The sequence below is a fragment of the Zootoca vivipara genome, chromosome 13, assembly GCF_965207765.1.
Source record: "Zootoca vivipara chromosome 13, rZooViv2.hap1.1, whole genome shotgun sequence".
Lineage (NCBI taxonomy): Eukaryota > Metazoa > Chordata > Lepidosauria > Squamata > Lacertidae > Zootoca > Zootoca vivipara.
In genome coordinates, this window is record NC_142596.1 from 17,539,792 (window position 1) to 17,562,897 (window position 23,106).

The window sequence follows — 23,106 nt, forward strand, 5'->3', positions numbered from 1 at the left end:
ACAATTTTAAAACCTGCTGTTTAAAGCAATTTTTACTCTGAAAAACACCTTCTCTGAAAATTAACTTCTGCTAGAAAAGTGTCATGTTCTTCATTTTTGTCATCTTGTTAGCATTCATGTATCTTCCTCACCCCCACAGTGGCTGCTGAGACTCAGGATGACGCAGAGGGGTTATTACCCACACTTCAAAACAAGTTGCCATTGTACAGAACTGGGTATTTACCATTAGCATACAACTGACTAAGCTTCATAGGAATTTCATAGAAGGCACCTTGGAAGTACAGATTTACATTTATATTGGCAGAAAATAGTTTGCTCTAGCTTGGATCTTTTTAGAACGTCTACTACCTACTGACCTGGTCGTTGGCTGGCTCATTCTCCCTATCTTCATCATTCTGTTCCTGTAGAGCGCTCTCCAAAGTAGACACATTGATACGGAAGTCCCGGGAGGTGCTCAGTTTCATATATTGCATCAGGTTGACCTGCAGCAAGCAGCCCAAAGGGTAGTCAGAGTGAAAGCTTGCACCAACTTATAGGCATAGCTTATGAAAACTTAAAATGTAGAAGCAAAACAAAAAACAAAAACAAGTTTATACACAACTTTTCATCACAAGTGACCTCAAAGCCATTTAGATACTGAAAATTACAGAACACAAATAGTAAGATATCAGTAGTGAAACCAGTGTCAAGGCTCAAAAAGCTAGTGAAAACATGTACTTTTTGTACCAAAAGTGATTCAGACCATACCGAATCAATATCATGAATATTGGATACATAAAGGAGCAGGTGTCCCTTATTCTAAGATCTACAGTATATTCCTGATGAACAGCACTTTGAAGCACAGAAGGAATTTGTTGAATTATTTACAAAAAAAAAATTACTAACATTACTTTTATTTATTTATTTGTCTGTATTCCTTGCAAACGGTAGGCACAGACCTTTCTGGGTTTCATCTTGGGTTCTAACAGATGTGACTCATTACACCAAAGTACTTAATAAAGATTACCAATTACATTTTACAAAATGTATTTGATAAATGAGTAGTCTGTTCAGCAGGGACAGTCCTTCATTTGAACTGCTTAGCTTTTTAAGTGTCAATATAATAATTCAGCTTCCTGTTAACTTGCATGATTTTCATGGAATCAGAGTTCGAAGGGACCACAGGGGCATCTAATCCAACCACCTTGAATTCAGGAATCCTTTGGCCCAGTGTGGCCCCATGACCAAGAGTCTAATGCTCTACCAGCTGAGCTATCCTAAGAAGTTAATTGCTAAGGTGCCCTAAAGTTGCAGCTAGATTCTTAGACTACTGTATTACCTAGATCTTAGACTAGATTCTTAGAATGTTACCTTTGACTTTTTCGAGAGATGGATCAGAAAATTCTCATATTGTTCTATGGCAAAAATCAAGTTAGGAATTGGCTTGGATTCCCGCAACACTTTGGCCTACAGAGGGAAGGAAAACGGAAGTATATTAAATACAGCGGCAGCACAGTTACAGGATCTCACAGTAAATAGCTATGTAGGCCTTTCAATCATTTTAAATCTCATTCCAGAGTCAGTATTATCCACATGATTAGGTAATCAAATTTAGGGAGATATAGATGCTCTGAATTTGATTAGACCTCTGAGTGACAAAACTGACTTGAAAAACATAGCTATTTGTGCAACTTTATCTGTCCTCCACAATTCAAATTGCACCTGTGAGTATTCAGTGGTAGTTTACGCTGCCATCCTCTGCTACTGAAGGAGCAGAGACTTAAGGCTTTAAGTACACCCCATTGAAACTCAAATAACTAAGGGTCCAGTGTATTTCTGGGCAAAGTACGGCACAAATAACCATCCTTACCATGACGGTGGACACCTCAGCTGTTGTCTTGTCCTTTTTCTTCTTTTTCTTTTCTCCTGCCATGCTCAAGTTTTCACTCTGGATATTCTGAAAGGAGAAGTTGCTTGACATGTAAAGATAGGGGATTGAGTCTCTGTATTAAGAGGGTTAACAAGCTGGTATACAATGTTGGAGCAATTCATAAAAAGAGAAAGCCCCTTTTACAGGAAGTGTACATTTCCCCTAGGTTAATAGATGCACTGTTAGGGATTGGGAGTGTGAAATGGGAAATTCAACTTTTTGACTTACCTGCACATATGTGATGAAGGCATAACACTGGGGGGTCAAGTGGGAGCCAGAGAGTCTAACCTAGAGAAGATAATGCCACTTATTCCAAGAATTTTCTTCCGGAATTAAAGCAGAAAGCATTTATTCAGCACCTACTAACAGGCATTGTACAGGATCTCGTAACACCCACCAGCTTTTCTAGCCGTCCTGGAATCGCCCATGTTGTGGTTCGGCATACTTGGAGATACTAAAAAAAAAAGCAATGCAAGAGGACATGGTATATGAGCCATAGGAACTCCCTGCTACAGAATGCAAATGGTCTGGGCATCCTTGCCTGTTGTTAGCATTTGTGTTTTCTAAGATCAACAGCAGAGAGCCTACAGAAATAATACTTTCAGTGACCCCCTCAACTGAAATTTGGCAGGTAGCAATTTATTAAGAGTCAGGGTGTTCTTAGTAGTGGTGGCCTTCCACTGGGATTTTCTGCCCAAGTAGGCTAACGTAAACCACCATATGAATTAGTCGGGCTAGATAGCAGGTAATACATTTTAGAAACAAACTTACATGATGTATGCACTACTGGCTACCTGAGAGTAGCCCATCATCAGTTTTTAGACACCCAGGCTAAGTTGGGCTTAGGGAAAGTTGATGATCAGGCCCTCAAACCCAAACCTCATGCCTTGGGTCAAGAGCACTCACATATTTCACAAGGGTTGTAAGAGTGGTGTACATCTTGCTGACACTCCTGAGCAGTGTGTCCACACAGCTTCCCGGAGGCAAGGCTGTTTGTACCAGTTCATGGTATGCAGTCAACAAAGTCCCAAGCTGAAGAATGATTGCCTTTTCCAGAGGCTGGGCTGGGCTTGCTGCTTGAGAGGCATCTACAAAAGGAAGAAAAAAGCTTGGTAAAAACCAAACAGACAAAGGTCCTTGAGATCTAGAAATAGGTACATAGCCTGTTTGAATGGGTTTGCATTCCCCTTTAAAAATCAGGTACAGTTTAAAGGTGTTCCAAGTTCAAGCCTAGTTCCTGGTTGGTCAAATAGCAGCAGCATCAATTAAGTTCACTTCTTACAGCTTTGATTTATGTGTCTTTTCCTTGAGATGCTGGCCTTGGTCGTCATATCCTGATCACTACTGGAACAAGCTCTACTTGGTGTTGTTCTTGAATTCAGTTTGGAAATTTCATTTGGTCTAGAATGTGGCTGTCATCTGTATTGATTAACAAATTTGAGCTTAATTCAAACCATTTCACTGAGTTGACCATGTTTGGGGCAGATGGGCTGTTTTTTGTCCTATGAAAACTTGTTTCTCTGGGGTCTTTTCCTAAAAACTGTGCCAAAGGGCCTTTTGTCCCTGATCCTGTGTTGTTTTTTCTTGACTTGACAATAAGGATGAGAGTGGGAATCATCAGCTGAGCTGTTCTTAACAAGAGACAATGCAATAGGACAGTGCAATGCATTTGAGAACTGCTGTTCTTTCTCTTACCTGCTGCCTCCAGTCCCAAATGACTTTTCATCTTATTGATCAGCCAGTCCACCTCTTCGAGGACCTTCTCTGCTCGACTCAAAATCAGTAACTAAGAGAGAAAGAAATTGCTTTGAATAGCACATTGTGCCTTGCAGTCGCAGGAAATTGCCAAGCAGAATTTACTTGTCACATTTATGTATCACTTTTCATTAAATTTGAACCTAGTTTATTATTATTATTATTATTATTATTATTATTATTATTATTACACAAACCAACTCACACAAGCTGTAGGAGCTGCTGTCTTGGCATTCACAATAGCAAAGTGGGACTGGTGCTCCATTTCAATATCCTAGGCAGGGAGTGGGGGATTGAAAAGATCAAACAAGCAGTAATTTAGATACCTATCGTTTTTTTTATTCCACCATTCCTTTTTATCTTCACAACAACCCCACGAGGTAGGAGTCACTGGTTCAGTGTCACTCAAGTGAGCTTAGTCTCTAAATGGGGATTTGAACCCAAAATTTCTCTGGTCTAACACTAACCACTACACCAGACTGATTCTACGTTCTTTCAACAGCTATATCCAGGAAGGGGATTTGGGGATACAGAACAAGCGCACAAGCTCTGCATTGGCAAGTGCATGCAGACTGATAAGCTCAGTCTAAAATGCCCAACTGATCCTGTTACCTGGTCTATGTCCCCAAGCTGAGCATGGATATCCTGGGCAAGCTCACGCAATACACTGCCTGGGCTCTTGATGAGAACATGCAGACTGAACAGCAGGGCTAGCAAGCCCTTGCAGCAAGGGGCATCATCTGCGGAGAGCGAAAACACAAGTAAGCTTTGGAGACACCATGGCTGGGTCAGGCCAACAAACAGCCCAGCCCAGCATTCCATCTCTTAACAGGCCTTCTGCAAATGTAAGACTGCTTAATCTCATTTTCTCATGTTCAAAGCAAATTAAAGTTAGCGTGACATCCACACTATCATACTTTTCACTAACCAGGGCTAAAAAGTGTTATTTAGTGCTGCTTTTGTCAAAAAACACTGATACCGGCATAATTCTGACCGCAGTTCCAAAAATGATAAGGGAGAGACAAAGAAGAGAATGTGAGCCCACCTAATCAAGGCAAGGAAACCAAGCAGTGTTGCACTTGCATTAGGCCACATGAAGATGTTTAGTGGCACAAACTTCTGTCAAACAACTTTAGGTACCCTTATCTCCCATTAATTTATTTAACCCTTTCTTTGAATCTGGATGCTACATTTCATTTGATAACCTAAGCTGCAGAAGTCATAAGGCCTAAGAGGCAGGGGAATGAAGTCTTACCTGGTCAGAAATCTTACCTAGGCTAGTTTCCTTGCAAATCTTGACTGTCCAGGATAACAGCTGCATGAACTGCACAAGAACAGAGTGGGTGACTTTTCTCATTACAGAATTATTAGTGTTTATGTTGTTGGACGCAAGTGGCGCTGTGGTCTAAACCACAGAGCCTAGGGCTTGCTGATCAGAAGCTTGGTGGTCCGAATCCCCGCGACGGGGTGAGCTCCCATTGTTTGGTCCCGGCTCCTGCCAACCTAGCAGTTCAAAAGCATGTCAAAGTGCAAGTAGATAAATAGGTATCGCTCTGGCAGGAAGGTAAATGGCGTTTCCGTGCGCTGCTCTGGTTCGCCAGAAGCGGCTTAGTCATGCTGGCCACATGACCCGGAAGCTGTATGCCGGCTCCCTCGGCCAGTAAAGCGAGATGAGCGCCGCAACCCCAGAGTCATCCACGACTGGACCTAACGGTCAGGGGTCCCTTTACATTTATGTTGTAAAGCCACCATGAGAGCTTTTTTCAATGTGGGTTGAAATGCAGATCAGAAGAGTTAAGAGAGAATAAATGATACATATTAAAAGCAAGAGCTTAATCAGATAGATTGGACTGAGGGCTGGTCTACATGTAACATAGAGACCAGCTTAAACATGAGGAAAGGCTGGTGAATCAGGCCAGTGGCATCACTCTGCAGTATATACCTGGAGGGAGGAGGGCTCCAACAGTTTGGAAAGAGTTGCAAGGATGTTGATTAACAGAAGTGCTTCCTTGCTGCTGAAGTCATCATCAGCGTTGCTGAGCTGGTTCACTAATGACCTCTGAGAAGGAGGGGGAAAGGAAAATGAATTTCATGAGCAAACAACAAATGTAGGAAAGGAATGAAAGGAGGGGAGGAAGTTGGGGTGAAAATTTGTTGAGACTCAAACTTTCTGTTCCTGTCCAAGTATTCTTAGGCAGTTCCCTAAGTAGGAGATGCTCCTTTCCTAGATCTGCTCCAATGGCTTTGCAACTGTAAGCAGCAAACTGAGAGTTGATCCATCCCTTCAAGCAGTTCAGCCCCAGCACCACCTTTCTGCAGTTCACCTGAAACTGTCGAATCTGAAAGGCCGCTTTCTCAGTGACGTTAATGTCCCCGTCTTCTTCCGCATCTTCGTTTGCAATATCTGGCAAAAGGGGGGGAAAGGAGGAGGGAGAATGGCAACAAGGTAGAAGTTGAGATCAGGAGAGAGAATTCATCACAGCTATACACATGCAGATGATCATTACTTTGAAAAGCAGTGGCTGACAGTATATCTGTTTATCTTTATAAAAAATAATACTTGTATACTGCAATTTCTTTAAAAAATATCAGTAGTCTACAACAATTTTATATGCATATACAATTTTTAAAAATGCAAAAACTTAAATTCACAGATCATCAGCTAACTATGACAGAAGATAGCTTTCTTAATTGTCTGCGTAAGCTTGGCAGCATAGAAAAGTGTTTAGCAGACACCCAGAAGTTAACAAAGAAGGGGCCTGCAGAATCTTTATGAGCATTCCACAGGAGTGTCCCAATGACACTTCCAGCCCTTCACTGACAATTCAGCAGAAAACTAGCCTCAATGCTTACCCAGTGCCTGCAGAAACTGTGGGATCTTTGCTGGATACAGCTGTTGCACAGTGTTAAAGATCCGCAGCAAACCCTCCAAGCACAACAGTGAGATGCTCTTGCCCTTCTCCTTCTTGCCCGATTCTTCAGCTGCGGTTGGGATTGAGGTGTATCTCCACAGCAGGACTCTGGGGAAAGGGGAAAGTAGGGGGTGATTTAAGGCAGGCTTAATGGCCAAGTGTGATGACTAGGAACAGCAAACCCTTGTACCCAAACTACTCATCCACTATTGCTGTGCTTAACTCTCTATTCATGCATGCAAAGGAGTATGGGCACAAGTTCACATCAGGTCATCTCTTACATGTGCCTCTTGCTCAGTACAGTCAAAGTCAGGCCTGCACAGTTTGTGGCCAACAAAACCAAGCACAGCCCGCAAGCCACACACTGGGCACGCCAGCTGCTTGATAATTTATCAGGTTCCTGCCACCTCAGGCAGGTAAGCAAAAACAGAATATCAAATCCCAGGTCGGCCACTATATATAGCTGAAAAGCTGCACCCTACTGTGAGTGGGTTACAAAATATGCAAAAACATCTTATGACAAGTCCTTCATTATGGCTAGGACTTCCCCAGTCCTCAGTGGCGCAATGTGATCCTAATAAGAACTGGCCAGGAGTCCACCTAGTCCAGCAGCCCATTCTCACAGCGGCCAGCCTGTGGGAAGCCTGCAAGCAAGAGCTGAGGGCAGAGGGCAAGAGCATTCTCTCCTCATGTGGTTTCCAGCAACTGATATTCAGAAGCCTTACTGCCTCTGGGGGTGGAGGCAGAACATAGCCATCAGGTGTACTTAACATGCTGCAGCCTGTGCAGGGAACCTAGCTGTCACCTGGCATCCCTCCACTAGTGTATCGTTCGCCACTGTAGCTGGTGAATTTCGGTAGAGGACCCTGAAAAATGTATGTCCTCCCCTGGACTTCATTCTGCCCCTACTGCCGTCGAGAAAGAGCAGAGCGAGGTGGGTGGGTGGGCACAACGAAAGGCAAAGAATTCCTGCCCCCAGAGAGAAGGAAAACATCTGGTTGCTGAGTATTAAGCCTAGAAGCCTACCTCCCCACCCCACCCCCGTGGCTTCTGTGGGCATCAGCAACATCAGCAAGAGGGTAGGGGAGAGGATTTTAAGAATCACTGTCTCTGCATTGCCTCCAACTTTCAAGAGTGCTGAGGACTGCGGGTTATTGATACCAGTAACACCAGAAATGCCTGATGGACTCTTAACTTCCCTTTGCCCCCACTGTCCCTGAGGAAGAGCAGAGTCAGGGGAAGCATGGAAGATGAACATCTGCTCAGGTTTGCTTGCTATCATTGGGAACCACCGGCAGACTTAAGACAGACAGCTTCAAGAAACAGCTCATTTCTCTTGCCCCGGGGATTCTCTCAAGCCAGAAGGATAAAATATATTCAGGATGCATATTCTTCCTGCCTAGATACACTTTATGATGGCAGTATCTTCTGCCTATATTATAGATCTGAACTTATTATTGGAAACATCTATGATAACTTTGTTTACAATACTGCAAAAACCGTACAAAACAGTTTGACTTAACTACTGAAGTCTGCTGCTCAATAGCCTCAAAGACCAAGAGGCTACTTGCTCAGAATCCCAACACTTGCTTAGTTTCAAACTCCTCTTTGTTTTCTTTCTCCACCTTTTAATATGTAGAGCTTGAGATATTTAAGAGTTAAAGGTATAGGGACCCCTGACCGTTAGGTCCAGTTGCAGACAACTCAGGGGTTGCGGCGCTCATCTTGCTTTATTGGCCGAGGGAGCCAGCGTACAGCTTCCAGGTCATGTGGCCAGCATGACTAAGCTGCTTCTGGCAAACCAGAGCAGTGCACGGAAACACTTTACTAATACCACAGCAAAGTCTTCAGGCCATGTGACTCACCGAGTGATTTTACAGAGGTTCTGGAACATCTTATCTCTGTTCTGCCCATCAGGCCCATCTGTTTGTCCCGTCTCCTCCAACTGCTGCACTTTCTGCAAGGCCACATTGACAGCATAGCGCATAAACTCATTGCTGGAGCGCAGAACAGCCAAGCTCTCCTCGTGGTTCTGGGAACAGTCCCTGGGGCATCAGAAGAAAGCAAATTCTCAATGGTCGTCAAGATGGCAAAAAGGAATCAGGGGTGGAGCCAGAAGAGAAAGTGGTGTAATCTCAGGTGACTTAAGCTACCCCTCAAATTGGGTAAAAGCACATTCAGGCATCAAGAGAGAGAGAAAATTTCTAGATACCCTAGATGAACGTCCCTTGAAACACAGGTCCTTACCTAAAGAGACTTGTAAGTAATGTGCACACAAAGCCCATGGAAAGGAAGCTTCGGGCAATTTTATTTGCCGAAGTGGGTTTGTTCTTCCCAGCTTTCTCTTTCAGGATTTCGCAAAGTTTGGTATAGCACTTGAACAGGCCCAGAACATCTTCAAACTTGTTCTTGCTGCAACACACATTGCAGAAATAAAAATGCAAAAAACCATGAGACAAACTATTTCAAAACAGAACCTAGGTACCGGGTATTTTTATTTCATGTTTCACTCATGAAAGACACAGACAAACATGAAGATATTAGTCATTCACTAGAACAGATGGGGAACTTAGTTGGACCCGTTTGCAAAGCTGTTTTAAACGAAATTGAGGGAGGGTAGGACAAAGTAACGTCTGAACTCATTTCCATCCTACTGGGATTAAAGGACCACTACGACATGAGGAGAGCTGGGTTTAAAACCACTGGCAGTCACTTGAACCCAGAACCTTCGGAGACTTAGTCAAGGGTCCAAGTGTTAAGCTCAACAAGACCATATAGGTTTTCTCACTATTTATGCTACCAGGAATTGTGCTGAACTTGCAAGCTCTATTCCATGCAGTTTGCAGCTGGGAAGTCCTACTGGCTGTATAGAAGCATAGATGCTGGTGGAGGTCAGAGGGAGGGTGATAATTTCATTCCTTACCTGAAATTCCCTATGCTAAAGTTATACTCAATGAGGACCTCACAGACGCCCATCACTAAAATAGCATAGATATTGTTCTTCAAGCCCACTCCTGTAGACTGAGAGAAGTCTGCCGACTTATCCTGAGCATAAAAAGGAAAGAAATTAAAATCTCATCTCCAAGGCTTTGCAAAAAGAAAGAAAGGAGCAGTCTTCTCCCTGTTCCTAACTTACCAGTTCAAAATCTTCTAATTCACTCTTGATCATTCGCCGTGTGATCGACTCCAGCATCTCCTCCAAGTCTTGCTGGAGACCCTTATCATCATTATCATCATCATCATCATCTGGGTCTTCTTCTTCCTCAGCCTGTCGGCGCAGGCTTAAGGTACTCTTATACCAGGTCAGGCAATGCTGAATACAGCAGAGTAGGTGAGCCTGAAGGAAATTGCAGCATCAATCATTAATGGTCATGCAGGTTGCTCAGATGCTTCCTCCCTCCTCAGGAAAACATTCTTGCCACAGATACCTGTAGAAATTGGGGTTCTTGGTGAAGTCCAGAAATAAACACTAAATTTGAAGAACTCGGGCCAGGAGGAAGATGAATTTCAAGTGAATCTTCAAAAGGTTTTATTTATGTAATGAAGAATTCAAATAGGAATCAATTCCACTATAATAGGCAAATAAAAATAAATTCCAGTGAAAAAATCCCAGGACAAGGCCCTGTTTCGACAATTCTTCGTCGGCAATGTTTTAATGGTCAGAGTGTACCAAGAATTGTCGAAACAGGGCCTTGTCCTGGGATTTTTTCACTGGAATTTATTTTTATTTGCCTATTATAGTGGAATTGATTCCTATTTGAATTCTTCATGACATAAATAAAACCTTTTGAAGATTCACTTGAAATTCATCTTCCTCCTGGCCCGAGTTATTGCAATTTACTGTTTATTTCTTGCTACCAGCATCATATAACCACCATGCTTAAGTTGAATTAATGCACAAAGGGGTTAAAACTATAGAGCAGTGGTTTTCAATCAGTGTGCCGTGGCACCCTGGGGTGCCTTGAATGATGGTCAGGGGTGCTGCAGGCAACACTGGCCTCTGTCCCTCTTTCTTTCCCTCTCTACTCTGATGTCCTCTTGTGTGTCTGCCTCCCAAAGGCTTGTACAGGAGAGGAGGCTGAAGGAACACTCTGCAAGGGAGGATGTTCGAAAAAAAGGTGAGAGGCTGCCAGTTCTGCAGGCAATGGGTGACATAACTGGGCTCATGAGCCCCACAGGGGTGTCGCTGAAAGAATGTACCCTGTTTCTCCTAAAATAAGACGTAGCCATAAAATAAGCCATAGCAGGATTTTTAAGCATTCAAGGAATATAAGCCATACCCCGAAAATAAGCCATAGTGATAGGCAGTTTAACTTTGTAGGTTAAACTGTACCATACTTAATTAAAAAAAGACATCCCCTGAAAATAAGCCATAGTGTGTTTTTTTGAGGAAAAATACATTTAAGACGGTGTCTTATTTTCGGAGAAACACGGGTAGTTGGTTTAGGGAGCCTTGGACTCAAAAAAGTTTGAAAACTTCTGCTGTACAGTAATCCGTTCTGCCAGGGCCAAACTGGACAGGACACCATTCACACCATTTCACTAATGGTGTGGGTGGGGCTTTAACCCTCTGCCAGCCTCCTCCCTTGTGCTTCTGATTCAGGCCCAGCAGCTGCTAACTGCTCTGGAAGCTTTTCTTCCAAAGTAATGGAAGAGTAATGGGTTGTTTGAGATAAAAGGACCTGCAGTTTATTTATTTTATTTAATAAATTTATATATTGCTTGATTGTTAAAAACAAACAAACCACCACCTCAAAGTGGTTTACAAAAAAGTAAAACAATAAAGTGGAGAAAAATTCACAACCATACTTTAAAAACATACAAAATTACCCCAACTTTCTAAGCATCTGGGTAGGCTTGTCTACTAGATGCCGAAAAGAGTACAGTGGTGGCACCTGCTTGATCTCAATAGGCAGGGAGTTCCAAAGTTCAGCTGCTGCCACACTAAGTGATCAAGTTCTTACAAATATGGAATGGGTATTATGTGGCGTCTGTAGTGGTGCCAGTTCTTAATTTATGAGAAATATGCTGGCACTTTCCTTTCAAAGATGCCAGTTACAAGCTCCAGATATCAGTGGAGCTGAAAACAAAATTTTAAGAGCCATTATCCAAGTGACTCAATCCTCCAACGCTCTCACCAAAGGTTCTTGCAGGAAGATTTGGTCTCTCTGAGCCAGGATGCATCCCTCTAGTTTTAACGGGGGCAGCAGGTCAGGTTCTGGCTCATAATACCGCTTTATCTGCCACAATAAATAAGGAACAACATTTTACAAGTGAGAATCATCCCACTTTACTGCTAGGCAGGAGAGGGAACAGGGGAGAAAGGCTAAACAGCTGAATTAAAGTTAGAAAGAAGAAATAAATCTTCCCTAGCTTAGGATTGCTGAACTAGGGTGAAAACAGACACATACTTCCTACCCCCACTTCTCTGCCCAGGAACAGGAATAGTTATTTTCCTCCACCGTGGATGAGATCCACTGACATACATACCTGGCTCAAATATACATCAGCACAGATTTTTCAACCCTCTCCTCCCACCTCCCACTGCTCCCATTTAGACCAGCTTTTTTTCCCCTCCTAGGGCCTGACATGTTTTTTCTATTTAAAGAGTTAAAAAACCAACCAATCACCAACTCTATGCTCCTTTGTTTTTAAACTTAAAGCAATGCTCTGGGCAGCAAGAGAGGGAGGTGGAAAGGAAGTGTCTTTATGACTGACACAAGGGGAAGCCAATTAACCTTCTGCACAGACAGCTTCACCTGGAAAAACAGCTTACTCCCAAGTTTGGGAGTTTGTACATCTGTCCAAAAAAAAGGGGGGAGCACGAATCCACATCTCAAGTGCGTTGTTCCAAGATATGTGCATTTGCCTTCTCTCTTATGTAACTAATGCATGGCTCACTGACCTTCCATCTGTTTTATTTCCCCTTCCACCATGCGGCTTCTAATACTTGTTTTGAGTTTCAGGTGCTCTGAAGGAGAGTTGGAGAACCCCAGGCCTAGGGGCCAAACGTAGCTCTCCGGGCACCTCTCTACCTGAGCCTCAGGACTCTCCCCAGGCCACAACCTCCACTGACAATGCTTTGCACCCACTTTGAATGATTTCGCCTAGCTGGAAGGAGTCCCTGATCTGTGATAATACCTCTCACTTGCATGGATGAAGGATGAAGAGCAAACACACACAGGGTCCACCGTAAGAGTCACTTCAGTTGCTCTGCCCACTTTTGCCCCTGGTCCCACCCACTTTTTACTTCTTACTCTGCCCGCCACAAGCTTGCAGCTCTGAGGTTGCCAATGAGGGAATAAGTTCCATGGAAAGGTTCTCCATCCCTGCATCCCTGGTTAAACCATCAATGACTGTGCATTTCCCATGGTGGGAGCCAGAAATACAGGTATAAGCAGCAGGTAAAAGAGAGAAGGGGGGGGGGGATAAGATTCTAAGTTGATGCACATCCTCACTTGTCATCTTATGAGTTACCTCTTGTTGTGTAAACTCTGCTACCCCACCAGATAGCAAAAGCAATGAAGTGTCCTATGACATCTTAAAAACTAACAAAAAATGGCAACAGAAAAACTTTCCGGGTCTATTTTGTCCATTTTGTCAAAACCAGGATGTTCTGGTTTGTGCTCTTTCCCTATAAACCTGAATTTGAAACCAGAATCAGAAACTAGGATTGGTAATGGCCCTTGGCTATACACAATAAAGGCCTGACTTGACCGAGAAGCCAAGATCACACAAGGAGGGGAAGACTGGGGAGAAGAGAGCATGTGAGCCTGGGGCTGGGACATGCAATACCAAACTACGGTTTGTCATACTGTCTGAACCAAGCCTGCAATGTTTTGATCTTGCCATATACCTGAGACAGCAGCATCTCCAGAATGGAATTACTCAGTTGGGAGTTTCTCCGCAGGACATCATAAAAACCCTGAGAGGAGGGAAGAAAGGTTTGTGTTTTTTTAAAGAGAGCCTTAAAAACTCTCACAGACAATTTCCATCACTGTAGGCAATGGAAGGCAACCATGCTGCCTCTGCTGCCTGCCACTAAGCTCAGAAGCAAAAACTGATCCTCACAATATAACACACAAAACCAAATCAGGCCCCATCACACTGCCATGAAGCATGGCAGAGGTGTGGAAGGGTGTTATACAACTAGAGCACTATAACACACCAACACACAAACACTTACCAGAAGACCAGGAACCAGCTTCCAAAGGCCTGCAGATGCCGACATTAATCCACAACCTCGACGCTGCTTGAACCGAAGAAATTATGTGGAAACACGGCCAAAGGGATCCTCCTTACCTCATAGAGCATGAATCTGACATCAGCCTGCTGACTTAAGCATCGCCTCAAGCTGCCCAGGATTTCTAGGCAGAAGGCCTCATTGGCTGCTGCGTTATAGCGGGTATGAACATCCACCTGGACCTAGAAGGCAGTAACAGAGTCATGAGAAATCATCTCTGCAATCCTATACAACTGGGGCTGCACAGGATCTTTGGGAAGCTGCTGGCTGCTTACCTGACTCGCACCAATTGCCTGGCTGCACTGGGAGGAGGTCAAGCTACCCAGAACCTTAAAATTCTTTAGGAGGAGCAGAAATCCAGCAACTGCTGACTTACGGGCCTCCAGCTGCCTGTGATGGAAACAGAGGCAAGGGAGAACAATTAAGGACACCCATGGATGCTTCTGCTGAGAATTCTGGGGCAACCTGTCCTCCCTCCCTTGTTCATGCTGGACAAAGCTTTACGAGCTGAATTCCCTTAAAAGTTGGAGCGAAGAGCTAAAACGACAAACAAACAAACCTAGAGTGGAAAACCACAAAGGTATTGTTTACGGTATGATCAAGTGGATAAAATGTGCTGCGTGTTGTTTTTTTAAAGACAGCAACCCTGTTTTTTAAAGACATCTACTTATTTTTACATTTTATTATTGAGACCCATTATAAATAATTATGTCTATCAACCAAGCATGAACTTGGGTTCATTTTTCATGTAGTGGAGAAACTAATTCCCCCAAGTCTTCAGAAAAGGGCTTGCCCACACTTGCCCTGTGCCTAGAAAAACCTACTCTTTTGTGCTAAATCAGAACAAACAGCAATCTGCAGAAAACCCAGTTGCTGTTTGCTCTGATTCAGTGCTAAAGACTAACGCATGCAGAATTTGGAGCATATGGTACTCCAGGCGACTCCATCTGGCTCTTGAGACTCTCCTCAGGTTACATCCACATTCCACATGCGTTGTTTATGTGATAAAAGTAGTGAGGGGTGGGGTAGGGAAACCAAGGAACTTCATAGATGTCTATTTATTTTGAAAGCATAAAAAATGGCAGCTTACCCAGAAAACATTGATTTGCGAAGAACAAGGATCAGGGAGTCCCTCATGGACATGCTAATTTTCAGCAGAGGCTGGGAGAAAAAAACAACGCATTAGACCAAGTGTTCTGCAGTTTTGCTAAAAGAGCAGCAGCAGGAAGGCCAAGAAGAGAGGGATGGGGAGGAATTGTATCAGCATAATCAATGAGCCATGTCAGTCATTCCCAATCTATGAGCCACAAGAGAACTCCAAGAAATAAATAGGAAGTCCACAAGCAAGATCTGAGTGTAGCATTTGACACACAGGTGAAAGCATCACCTAGACCTTTAGAACGCCTTGCCAAGGGGAACCTGTCCCACGTTCTCCACAACAACTTTATGCCACTATGCAGAAACATCCGTTTTCTAGCAATTGTCTGGCCTGCTATTTGATCTCCGAAACATTAGCTGAAGTGCTTTATATCCCATGCCCTTTCCATCTTTTATCGATTTTTAAATATAGGGATGAGATCGCAAAGTGCCTCAAGCATTTATTTTAAATGGAAAGAAGGGATAAAAAGATATTTTAATGAATGAATTTAAGAGTAGTAACATATTTCAAAGTATTTTTTTAATATGCTGCACTCTTTCGCAAGATATTTTGAGGACTTTTTGAGCTGAAAACTGACTAGTATAAAAGAATTTTACCTGCACAGCCTTAAGCAACCCTTGTACTGTGTCAAGAGGCAGGAATGACAAATGATCAAAGGCCTCTGCGACTTTTGAAGAAGACTGCTGAAGGATGAGCGGCGCAGACAGGATAATACCGGACAACAGATCTGAAAGAGAAAACAGTAACAAGGAGAGCTGCAGCCTTCCATAAGAGAAAGAGAAGGCCAATATATCAGGAGCCAGGGACAGAAAAAGAAGTACATTTTCGTAGGTTATGAAGCCACCTTCCCAAAAAAGCAGAACAGTGAAAGATAAGAGGTCATACAACTGATTTCTTCAAATATGTACTCACTAAGGATTGAGGGCCAGACACTAAGTATTTCACACAAGGACCAAAAAGACTCATGTTCAAAGCCCTAATCAGCCAGGAAGCTCAGTTAGTAAACTAGAGTCAGTCTCCATCTCTCAACCTAACCTACATTGCAGGGTTGTTATGAGGATAAAATGGGGGTAGGAAAATAACTTTGTATGCAACTGGGGCTCTAATTGGGTGTAAACTACATTTTGACTACATCTGCTACAAACCATTGGTTTTTAGGTTTGGCAGCAATCTGGTGTGATTTCCTCTGCACAAACTCCCTTTCTGTAAATGGAAAGACTGGTATAGTTTTTTGAAAAACAAAACATATAATAACAACATGGAACAAGAGAGAGTGTCTAAACCACTGAGCCTATTGGGCTTGCCGATTGGAAGGTCGACGGTTCAAATCTCTGTGACTGGGTGAGCTCTCGTTGCTCTGTCGCAGCTCCTGCAAACCTAGCAGTTCGAAAGCACACCAGTGTAAGTAGATAAATAGGTACCGCTGTGGCAGGAAACTAAACGGCGTTTCCGTGTGCTTTGGTTTCCATCACGGTGTGTTCTGTTGCGCCAGAAGCAGTTTAGTCATGCTGGCCACATTACCCGGAAAGCTGTCTGTGGACAAATGTCGGCTCCCTTGGCCTGAAAGCAAGATGAGCACCGCAACCCCATAGTCGCCTTTGACTGGACTTAACTGTCCAGGGGTCCTTTACCTTTTTACACAAGAGAGTATGAGTGCTATGTGTGACTTCTACTTCTTAAAGCCAGACAATTATGGCTCTGGAAAACAGATGGAGCACTACTCCCTTCTGAAGTTGAGGGAGGAAGGAAACCAAGAAACTGTTTTATCTGTGCAGACGTGAGATTTCCCTTGCAATATTGTACCCCCTTTGTTCATTTCACAGTTACCTAAGAAGTGGCTGATAGGGGAGCTTGCATTTGTGATGACTCTGTTCAGGACCTGCTCCAGTATTTCACTTCTGATTGGTTCATGGACCTGAAAGCAGACAGGACGCTAAAATTCAGTCATAGGTCGACTTTTGAGGTTGTAGCCAGACTTGCAGATTTATCAGACTATAAAAAAAGTTTACTCCAATATTGCTGCTATGACTAACATAGCCCTCACCATAACTATGGAGCAAGTGGAAGGAAAGATTCTCACCCGAATTAATGTCCATCCAGCAAAGGATGATGGATCAGTCACTTTTGGTGCAGACAAAGGCAGCTAGCCAACCTCAAAATTTGTGCATGTCACTACTGTGTGCTTAGCTCAGCCTAATCATAAGTTGTGCTCAGAACTGTGACTCGTGCAGGAACGTACAAGGGGTGTGCAATTCCTTCTCTTATATGGTGTAAAAGTAAACGTTTTTGGATTTAAGGAAGAAAAGTGTGGCTCCAATTTAAATGAAAGGAACAACAATGCTTGAAATGTTATCAAAGAACTGGAGAAGATAATACAAATCACAGCTGTTTCCCTATAATGGCATCTCCTTACCTTGAAGGCTTCCAATAGGAGATCAGTTCCCAGCTTACAAGCTTGCTGGGCTGGAGTTTTAGAAAGGCCGTGGTTCGTTTCCACAACTTTGCCTCCCAAAGTTCTTTTTGGCCCATAGGAGTCCATCAGGATGAATCCAAGATCCACCAGGCCCCGAGTCACATGATCCCAACCAAACACACTGGATGGAGTCATTAAAAGAAGGGAGAGGGAGACAGCAACTTTAAAAGAACATTTACTTTTTATTCATTTGCTTACGGGCTTTGCATAAGCATATAGTTCACCACTGTAAGAACAGGTTGCTGAACCAGATGGGCATAAGCAGATTCTTTTTATGTACATTCTTGGGCATGGGCAGAACAGGGCATTTTTGCAAAGGCAACAATACTCTCTAGCATCCTTGTCTCCCCACTTTCTGAATGTGTGCATTACCATCAAAGAATAATGCCAGGGGTTGAGGAGAGAGAAGGGAAGCGGTGAGAACTTTGTCCATCAAGTTCTTAATTGGTGGACTGCAGCAACTCACCTGTTTGCCACAACTTCCAAAACCACGGCAGATATGTTATAGTTTTGAGGAGCCAATTCCTGCAGGAACTTGGAGCCCTGAAGAAACTGCTTGTCCTTGAAACTCTTCATAACTGAAGATTTCAAAAAGTCAAAGACCTAAAGCACAAAAGTTGAGTGGGCAAGAGAGAATACTGAGCATCCCAGCCAGAACCAAACATTGCGTGAGCAAACCTGTCAACTAAAAGCTCCACCAGCCCACCTAAATATTCTCTGCCAGGCTCACTGATGTAGTCAAGCGCTAGCAGGGAAAGACATACCTGGTCTTCAAATCGGTGTATTCTGGTCACTGAGAGAAGAATGGTTATGCTGAAGGGACACAAGACCTTGCTAAGATCCCCTTGTTGTTCAGTCTACAAAGCATCAAGCAAATGGAGCAAGTTAGAGGGCTTCATATTTATAATTATATTGTATATATATATATATATATATATATATATATATATATATATATATATGAATGAATATGAGATTTATAAAGTAGACCAATAATGGACATGAGTGTTTCTCTTGTCTCAGCGGACTAAGCTTGGCAGCTATGTCACTGAATCTGTTTCATCATGTAATTTATTCCACATCAAGCTGTCTTATAGTGAATCAGACCATTGATTCATGTAGCTCAGTGTTTTCTGCAACAGCTAGCATTGGCTTAGTTATTCGGACACATAGTTCTCAGCTTTGGTTGAATGTTCAGCTCTTCTAAACAAAAGTCAAAAGCCAAGTTTGCACTTGGATGGCAGAAGCCACCACAGCATTCTCAAAGCCCCTCTGGATCCTTGTGCCCCAAATACTTTCTTTTCTCTCCAAAATGTCAACAAAAGGTGGGGATGGTTAGGCAGCAGAGTTGGTTCAAGCCTGTGTAAAGCCTTTTGCTCTCCTTTTTACAGGAAAAGAGACCATCTTGCAGATAGCCTCGCTAAAAAGAGTCCTCTTTGAGATACTGCTCTGCTATAAATGCAGTGCTTGGGACTGTTTTGTTCCCACAGCTGTGTAAATGCTGCAGAGCTGAATTCTGCATTTCCCTTCTATCCCTTTCTCTTTGTCTTGCAAGGAGAAAGAGCCAAAAAGAGGACACAAGTCCAGCCACTAGGTCCATGTGGTAGGGTTAACATGAGCCGGGCTGCCAGATTACTTTGATTTTTGTGTGTCTCTCTTTCTGCAAAAGAGGGCTCCATTTGGATGTAACATTCCCAATTTAATAAGTCATAATTTATTAACCTGGGAACAGAGCCACACACACTTGCCAGTTTCAGCAAAGCAATTTTGGTTTAACATGGTAAGTAAGATGACATTACACCACAGCTCCCTATAAATTAGACATAAAGAAGTGTGGCTTAAAACAACCAGGAACACAGTGCCAAAGCCGGCAAGCATTTCACCCAGTTGAAAAAATATGAAAGCAGGTAAAACATCACAGAGGTCTAGGAGTGACTGGCATTCCAAGCCACAATTAGCTTAGGGAACAATGCCCCATGGGGTGAGTTCAATCCTAGAAGACTGCTATCAACACAGACCAAATTATATCTAACATTGGCATAAACAGATTAATGCTACTATATCTGGCATATCAGCGACATCCTCAGCACCAACATTATGCATTTGATATACCTTTAAGTATTTTATTAGCTCTTTTCCCAAATCCTGGTCCAGAGTAATAGCCAGCACGATATGCAGAATGACGGTGCCTTCTACATGGCGAAGTTGGTCCAGGGGCACTGTGGCTTCTTCAAGGTCCATTGATCTGAAAAGAATCAGTCATAGAGAGGCCAAAGATAGAAAGACAGTTGTAGCACGGATGGAATAAGGGCAACCGCAGAGAAACTAAGACAACACATTTGCCCCACAATCAAAAGGTGTCCTTACAGGGAAAAGAGAGTAACAAATATCAGGGCAGAAAAATGAGAATATAAGAGGGGACTCACTCTGAATTTCCCTGCTCTTCTTTTTGCTTTTTATCCATCTGATTGAAAAAGCTGATTATCCCTTCCAAAATGTTTTTCTTGCTGCCCTGAAAGATCACGAGACAAAGTAAACAGAAAGCACACCACAATATTACAGTAATAAAGCACAGTAACAAGAAACATTCATACAAACATTTGGAGAGATATTATGTCTCAGTGGTGCAGCGCATGTTTGGATGAAGCAGGTATCAGATTAAAACTTTCTGGCATCTCCAGCTAAAAGGACCAGGTACCAAGAAAGATCTCTCCCCAAGACCCTGAAAAACGTCTAACAGTCAGACTGGGCTAGATGGGAAGTTGTTAATGTTTAATGTTAGATTACGTTTTTATATGTATTGGAAGTCGCCTAGCCAGATGAGCAGGGTATAAATAATAATTATTAGTATTATTACTTATTGTTGTTGTTGTTATCATGATCATCATCATCTGATCTGAGTCATCCACAGAACCTAATGCATGTCAGGGTCCGGATTTTAAGATTTGCGGAGCCTGGTCAAATTTTCCAAAAACCTTACCTTTGCAGAAAGCAACAGAAGCTGATAAACTAAAGGAGGGATTTCTTGGAGGTCCAACTGAGAGAACATCCTTAAGACCTTTTCCACCACGAATTGCAGCTCTTCTGCACTCAATGGGATGTCCCTGCAAAGTAAGGAAAAAAGCCAGTCCAGATCATATACCCAAACACCAGTCCAAAACATCAGCAGAGAAGCCTCTGGGGCCACAGAAACCACAGCACGAAAACCAGCAAATATTATTTATGATTTACATTCATAGCCCACCTTTTCCCCAGGGGCTCAAGGTAGCCCCACCCCTCAAGCTATCTTCACAACAATCCTGCGAGACAGGTTAGGTTGAGACTGGCCCACAATCATTCATGGCTAAGTGGGGATCTTAATCCAAGTCTCCATGCTCCACGTCCAATACTCTCTCCACTACAGTAGCCCCCAAATGGTATATCCCAGAAATCAGCCTTGGTTCAAGAACCTTTCCCACTTAGGAAACACTTGGCCAACTAGAACTTCTTCCAAAGTGCAAGCATGGATTATGACTGACATGCCTAATGACACTGCTCTCCCCTCACCTCTGTAAGTCAGCAATGAAGAAGGAAAAGAAAAAAATTGTAGAGAGGCTACCTGAACATGGAGGAGAGATGTATCACATGTTGAGGACTCCACCTGCCCATATAAAAATCAATCAGAAGGTTTGAAAACAGAAAATAAAGTACTAACAAAAATACTTTCAGCAGGGATACTTGTGCTACACATGTCAGTTTGTGAAATAAAGGGATGGTGAGAGAGATGTCTCTGCCCCAGTACACCTACAGTTGGATTAATTGCAATGTATTCTACATGGAGCTGCCCTTGGAGCTAACTCAGAAACTTCAACAGCCAGATTATTGGCCGGGGTCCTAGTTAGAACACATATAATTGCCCCCCCCTTTTCTAAAAAAGAAAGCAACAACCCCGTGGTTGCCAGTTCATTTCCAGATGTGATTCAAGGTCCTCATGTTGGTGTTCAAAGCCCTAAAAACTTAGCCCCCAAATATCTGAAGACTATCTCCTTCCTTACAGACCCTCTTGGGTGTTAAGACTGGCAGAAGGAGCCTTCTTTGTTATTCTGCCACCCTCAGAACTTCAATGGTGGCAGCCCAGGAGAGGTGATTCTCTGTGGCAAACCCCTAAGCTGTGGAATTTCCTTCCCAAAGAGGTGTGCCTGGCACCTTTATTGTATAGCTTTTCTCATACGATGCAGGCACACTTCTTTACCCTTGTCTTTGACACCTAAAAATATATTTAGGACCCACCCTGTTGTTCTGATTGTAAAATGTTTTAACTGGTTTTGCTATTGCATTTTTATGTTGTTGCAACTCACCATTTTGGTGGAAGTCAAGTAAGAACACCAATAAAAATCAGTACCAGAGTTTAATATTTGACTGGGTAAAACATAGCAAAGAGTTGCTTGCCTAAAACTGGTGCATTCTGAACAATTCTAAAAGCAAGCACAGAACTGTACATGACCTGCTGAAGACATGCCTACCTGCTGGAACAAAGTGTATTGATCAGCTGTTTCTTATACTCTTCCCCACTCAGCTCACCTGAAAAGGGGTGGGAAAGCACACAGTACAAGGGCACTTCGGACGAGTTGCTAGTCAAATGAAAATAAGGAAGAAAGAAGGGATAGGGCTTACCTGCCCCATAAACCAGCGTCTCTTTAGCTGTTGCTAGTGCAGTCAGAACTGTAGGAAATAGCTCCAAAGACCTGCCACTGAGCAAGATGCCACCTTTGACAGCTTCAACAAACAAAGTTGCCAGGTCAGCCAATGCAGAACCTGGCAGCTCATGAGCCTGAAAAATGAGGGACAAGATATGGGAAGATGCATATGAAAATATGCACCAAGGGGATTCCAGACTAAAATAACAAAAGTATTTTAAAAATGCAATCTCAAGTTGCCAGTGAAAGCTGTATTAGAAATAGTTGTTGCATGAACACACTGGGATGTCCTTCCTTGGGTGAAAGGAAGTTAACGGGGTCACATATTTATTACATGACACATTAGCCAATAAGAACCTGAAGGCCTAGAATGTTCTAAGTATACAAACTACCTTTGATCGTAGATTCAAGTAGGTAGCTGTGTTGGTCTGCCGTAGTCAAAATAAATTAAAACAATTCTTTAAAAAGATAGTTAAAAAGACTCTTCTTAAAAACCTAAAAACTCCCTTAAGAGAATCAAGTCTTCAAAAAAGTTATATGATCTAAGAAAGTCTTTAAAAGAATCCTTCCAAAAGAATTTAAAAATTATAATGTAGCACCTTACAGACCAACTGAGTAGTTTTAGGTATAAGCTCTCGTCATCAGACCTTTATACATAATGAGAGGGAGGGAATGGGTGATTGGCTACCTTTGATCGTGTTAAATTTGCACACGTGCAGTGGGGTCCTGCTCCTGTACTTCAAGCATAGAAACTGAGCAGATGAAAACGTTCCTGTCATAGACCTAAGTAGTAGGAGAAGCTTCACTTGCAAAATTACACTGTGCTGAACTGCTGTCAAAGGCACAGGTGTGTAGGGATGGCGGCCAGGCTTGAAGCACACTTCACTGCAGGGGAGGTGATGGGATGACCTCACCGCGGTGGAGCACACTCCCAACCACAGACGAGCCACAGCCATCAGAGAGTCATACCCTATATGAC

General features: G+C 43.0%; 1 protein-coding gene across 3 annotated transcripts in view; it reads right to left on the reverse strand.

Moving 5' to 3' along the window:
• The window catches only part of FANCI (FA complementation group I), a 29,408-nt gene that overhangs the window by 1,235 nt on the left and 5,067 nt on the right, over positions 1-23,106 (reverse strand). For all 3 annotated transcript variants that reach the window (XM_088657120.1, XM_088657121.1, XM_088657119.1), the window contains 33 exons: positions 22,105-22,261; positions 21,954-22,011; positions 21,050-21,091; positions 20,432-20,555; positions 19,878-19,963; positions 19,564-19,696; positions 18,216-18,308; positions 17,918-18,054; positions 17,392-17,572; positions 16,806-16,893; positions 15,575-15,705; positions 14,910-14,980; positions 14,095-14,209; positions 13,879-14,001; positions 13,433-13,501; positions 11,715-11,816; positions 9,713-9,913; positions 9,500-9,621; positions 8,824-8,988; positions 8,442-8,621; positions 6,518-6,684; positions 5,989-6,068; positions 5,607-5,723; positions 4,937-4,988; positions 4,277-4,404; positions 3,870-3,938; positions 3,605-3,695; positions 2,816-2,997; positions 2,307-2,363; positions 2,138-2,197; positions 1,850-1,936; positions 1,351-1,446; positions 357-482 (listed from right to left, as the gene is read on the reverse strand). In XM_088657120.1, the coding sequence (XP_088513246.1) occupies positions 357-482; positions 1,351-1,446; positions 1,850-1,936; positions 2,138-2,197; positions 2,307-2,363; positions 2,816-2,997; positions 3,605-3,695; positions 3,870-3,938; positions 4,277-4,404; positions 4,937-4,988; positions 5,607-5,723; positions 5,989-6,068; positions 6,518-6,684; positions 8,442-8,621; positions 8,824-8,988; positions 9,500-9,621; positions 9,713-9,913; positions 11,715-11,816; positions 13,433-13,501; positions 13,879-14,001; positions 14,095-14,209; positions 14,910-14,980; positions 15,575-15,705; positions 16,806-16,893; positions 17,392-17,572; positions 17,918-18,054; positions 18,216-18,308; positions 19,564-19,696; positions 19,878-19,963; positions 20,432-20,555; positions 21,050-21,091; positions 21,954-22,011; positions 22,105-22,261 (3,690 nt within the window). The remainder of the gene's footprint in view (positions 1-356; positions 483-1,350; positions 1,447-1,849; positions 1,937-2,137; positions 2,198-2,306; positions 2,364-2,815; positions 2,998-3,604; positions 3,696-3,869; positions 3,939-4,276; positions 4,405-4,936; positions 4,989-5,606; positions 5,724-5,988; positions 6,069-6,517; positions 6,685-8,441; positions 8,622-8,823; positions 8,989-9,499; positions 9,622-9,712; positions 9,914-11,714; positions 11,817-13,432; positions 13,502-13,878; positions 14,002-14,094; positions 14,210-14,909; positions 14,981-15,574; positions 15,706-16,805; positions 16,894-17,391; positions 17,573-17,917; positions 18,055-18,215; positions 18,309-19,563; positions 19,697-19,877; positions 19,964-20,431; positions 20,556-21,049; positions 21,092-21,953; positions 22,012-22,104; positions 22,262-23,106) is intronic.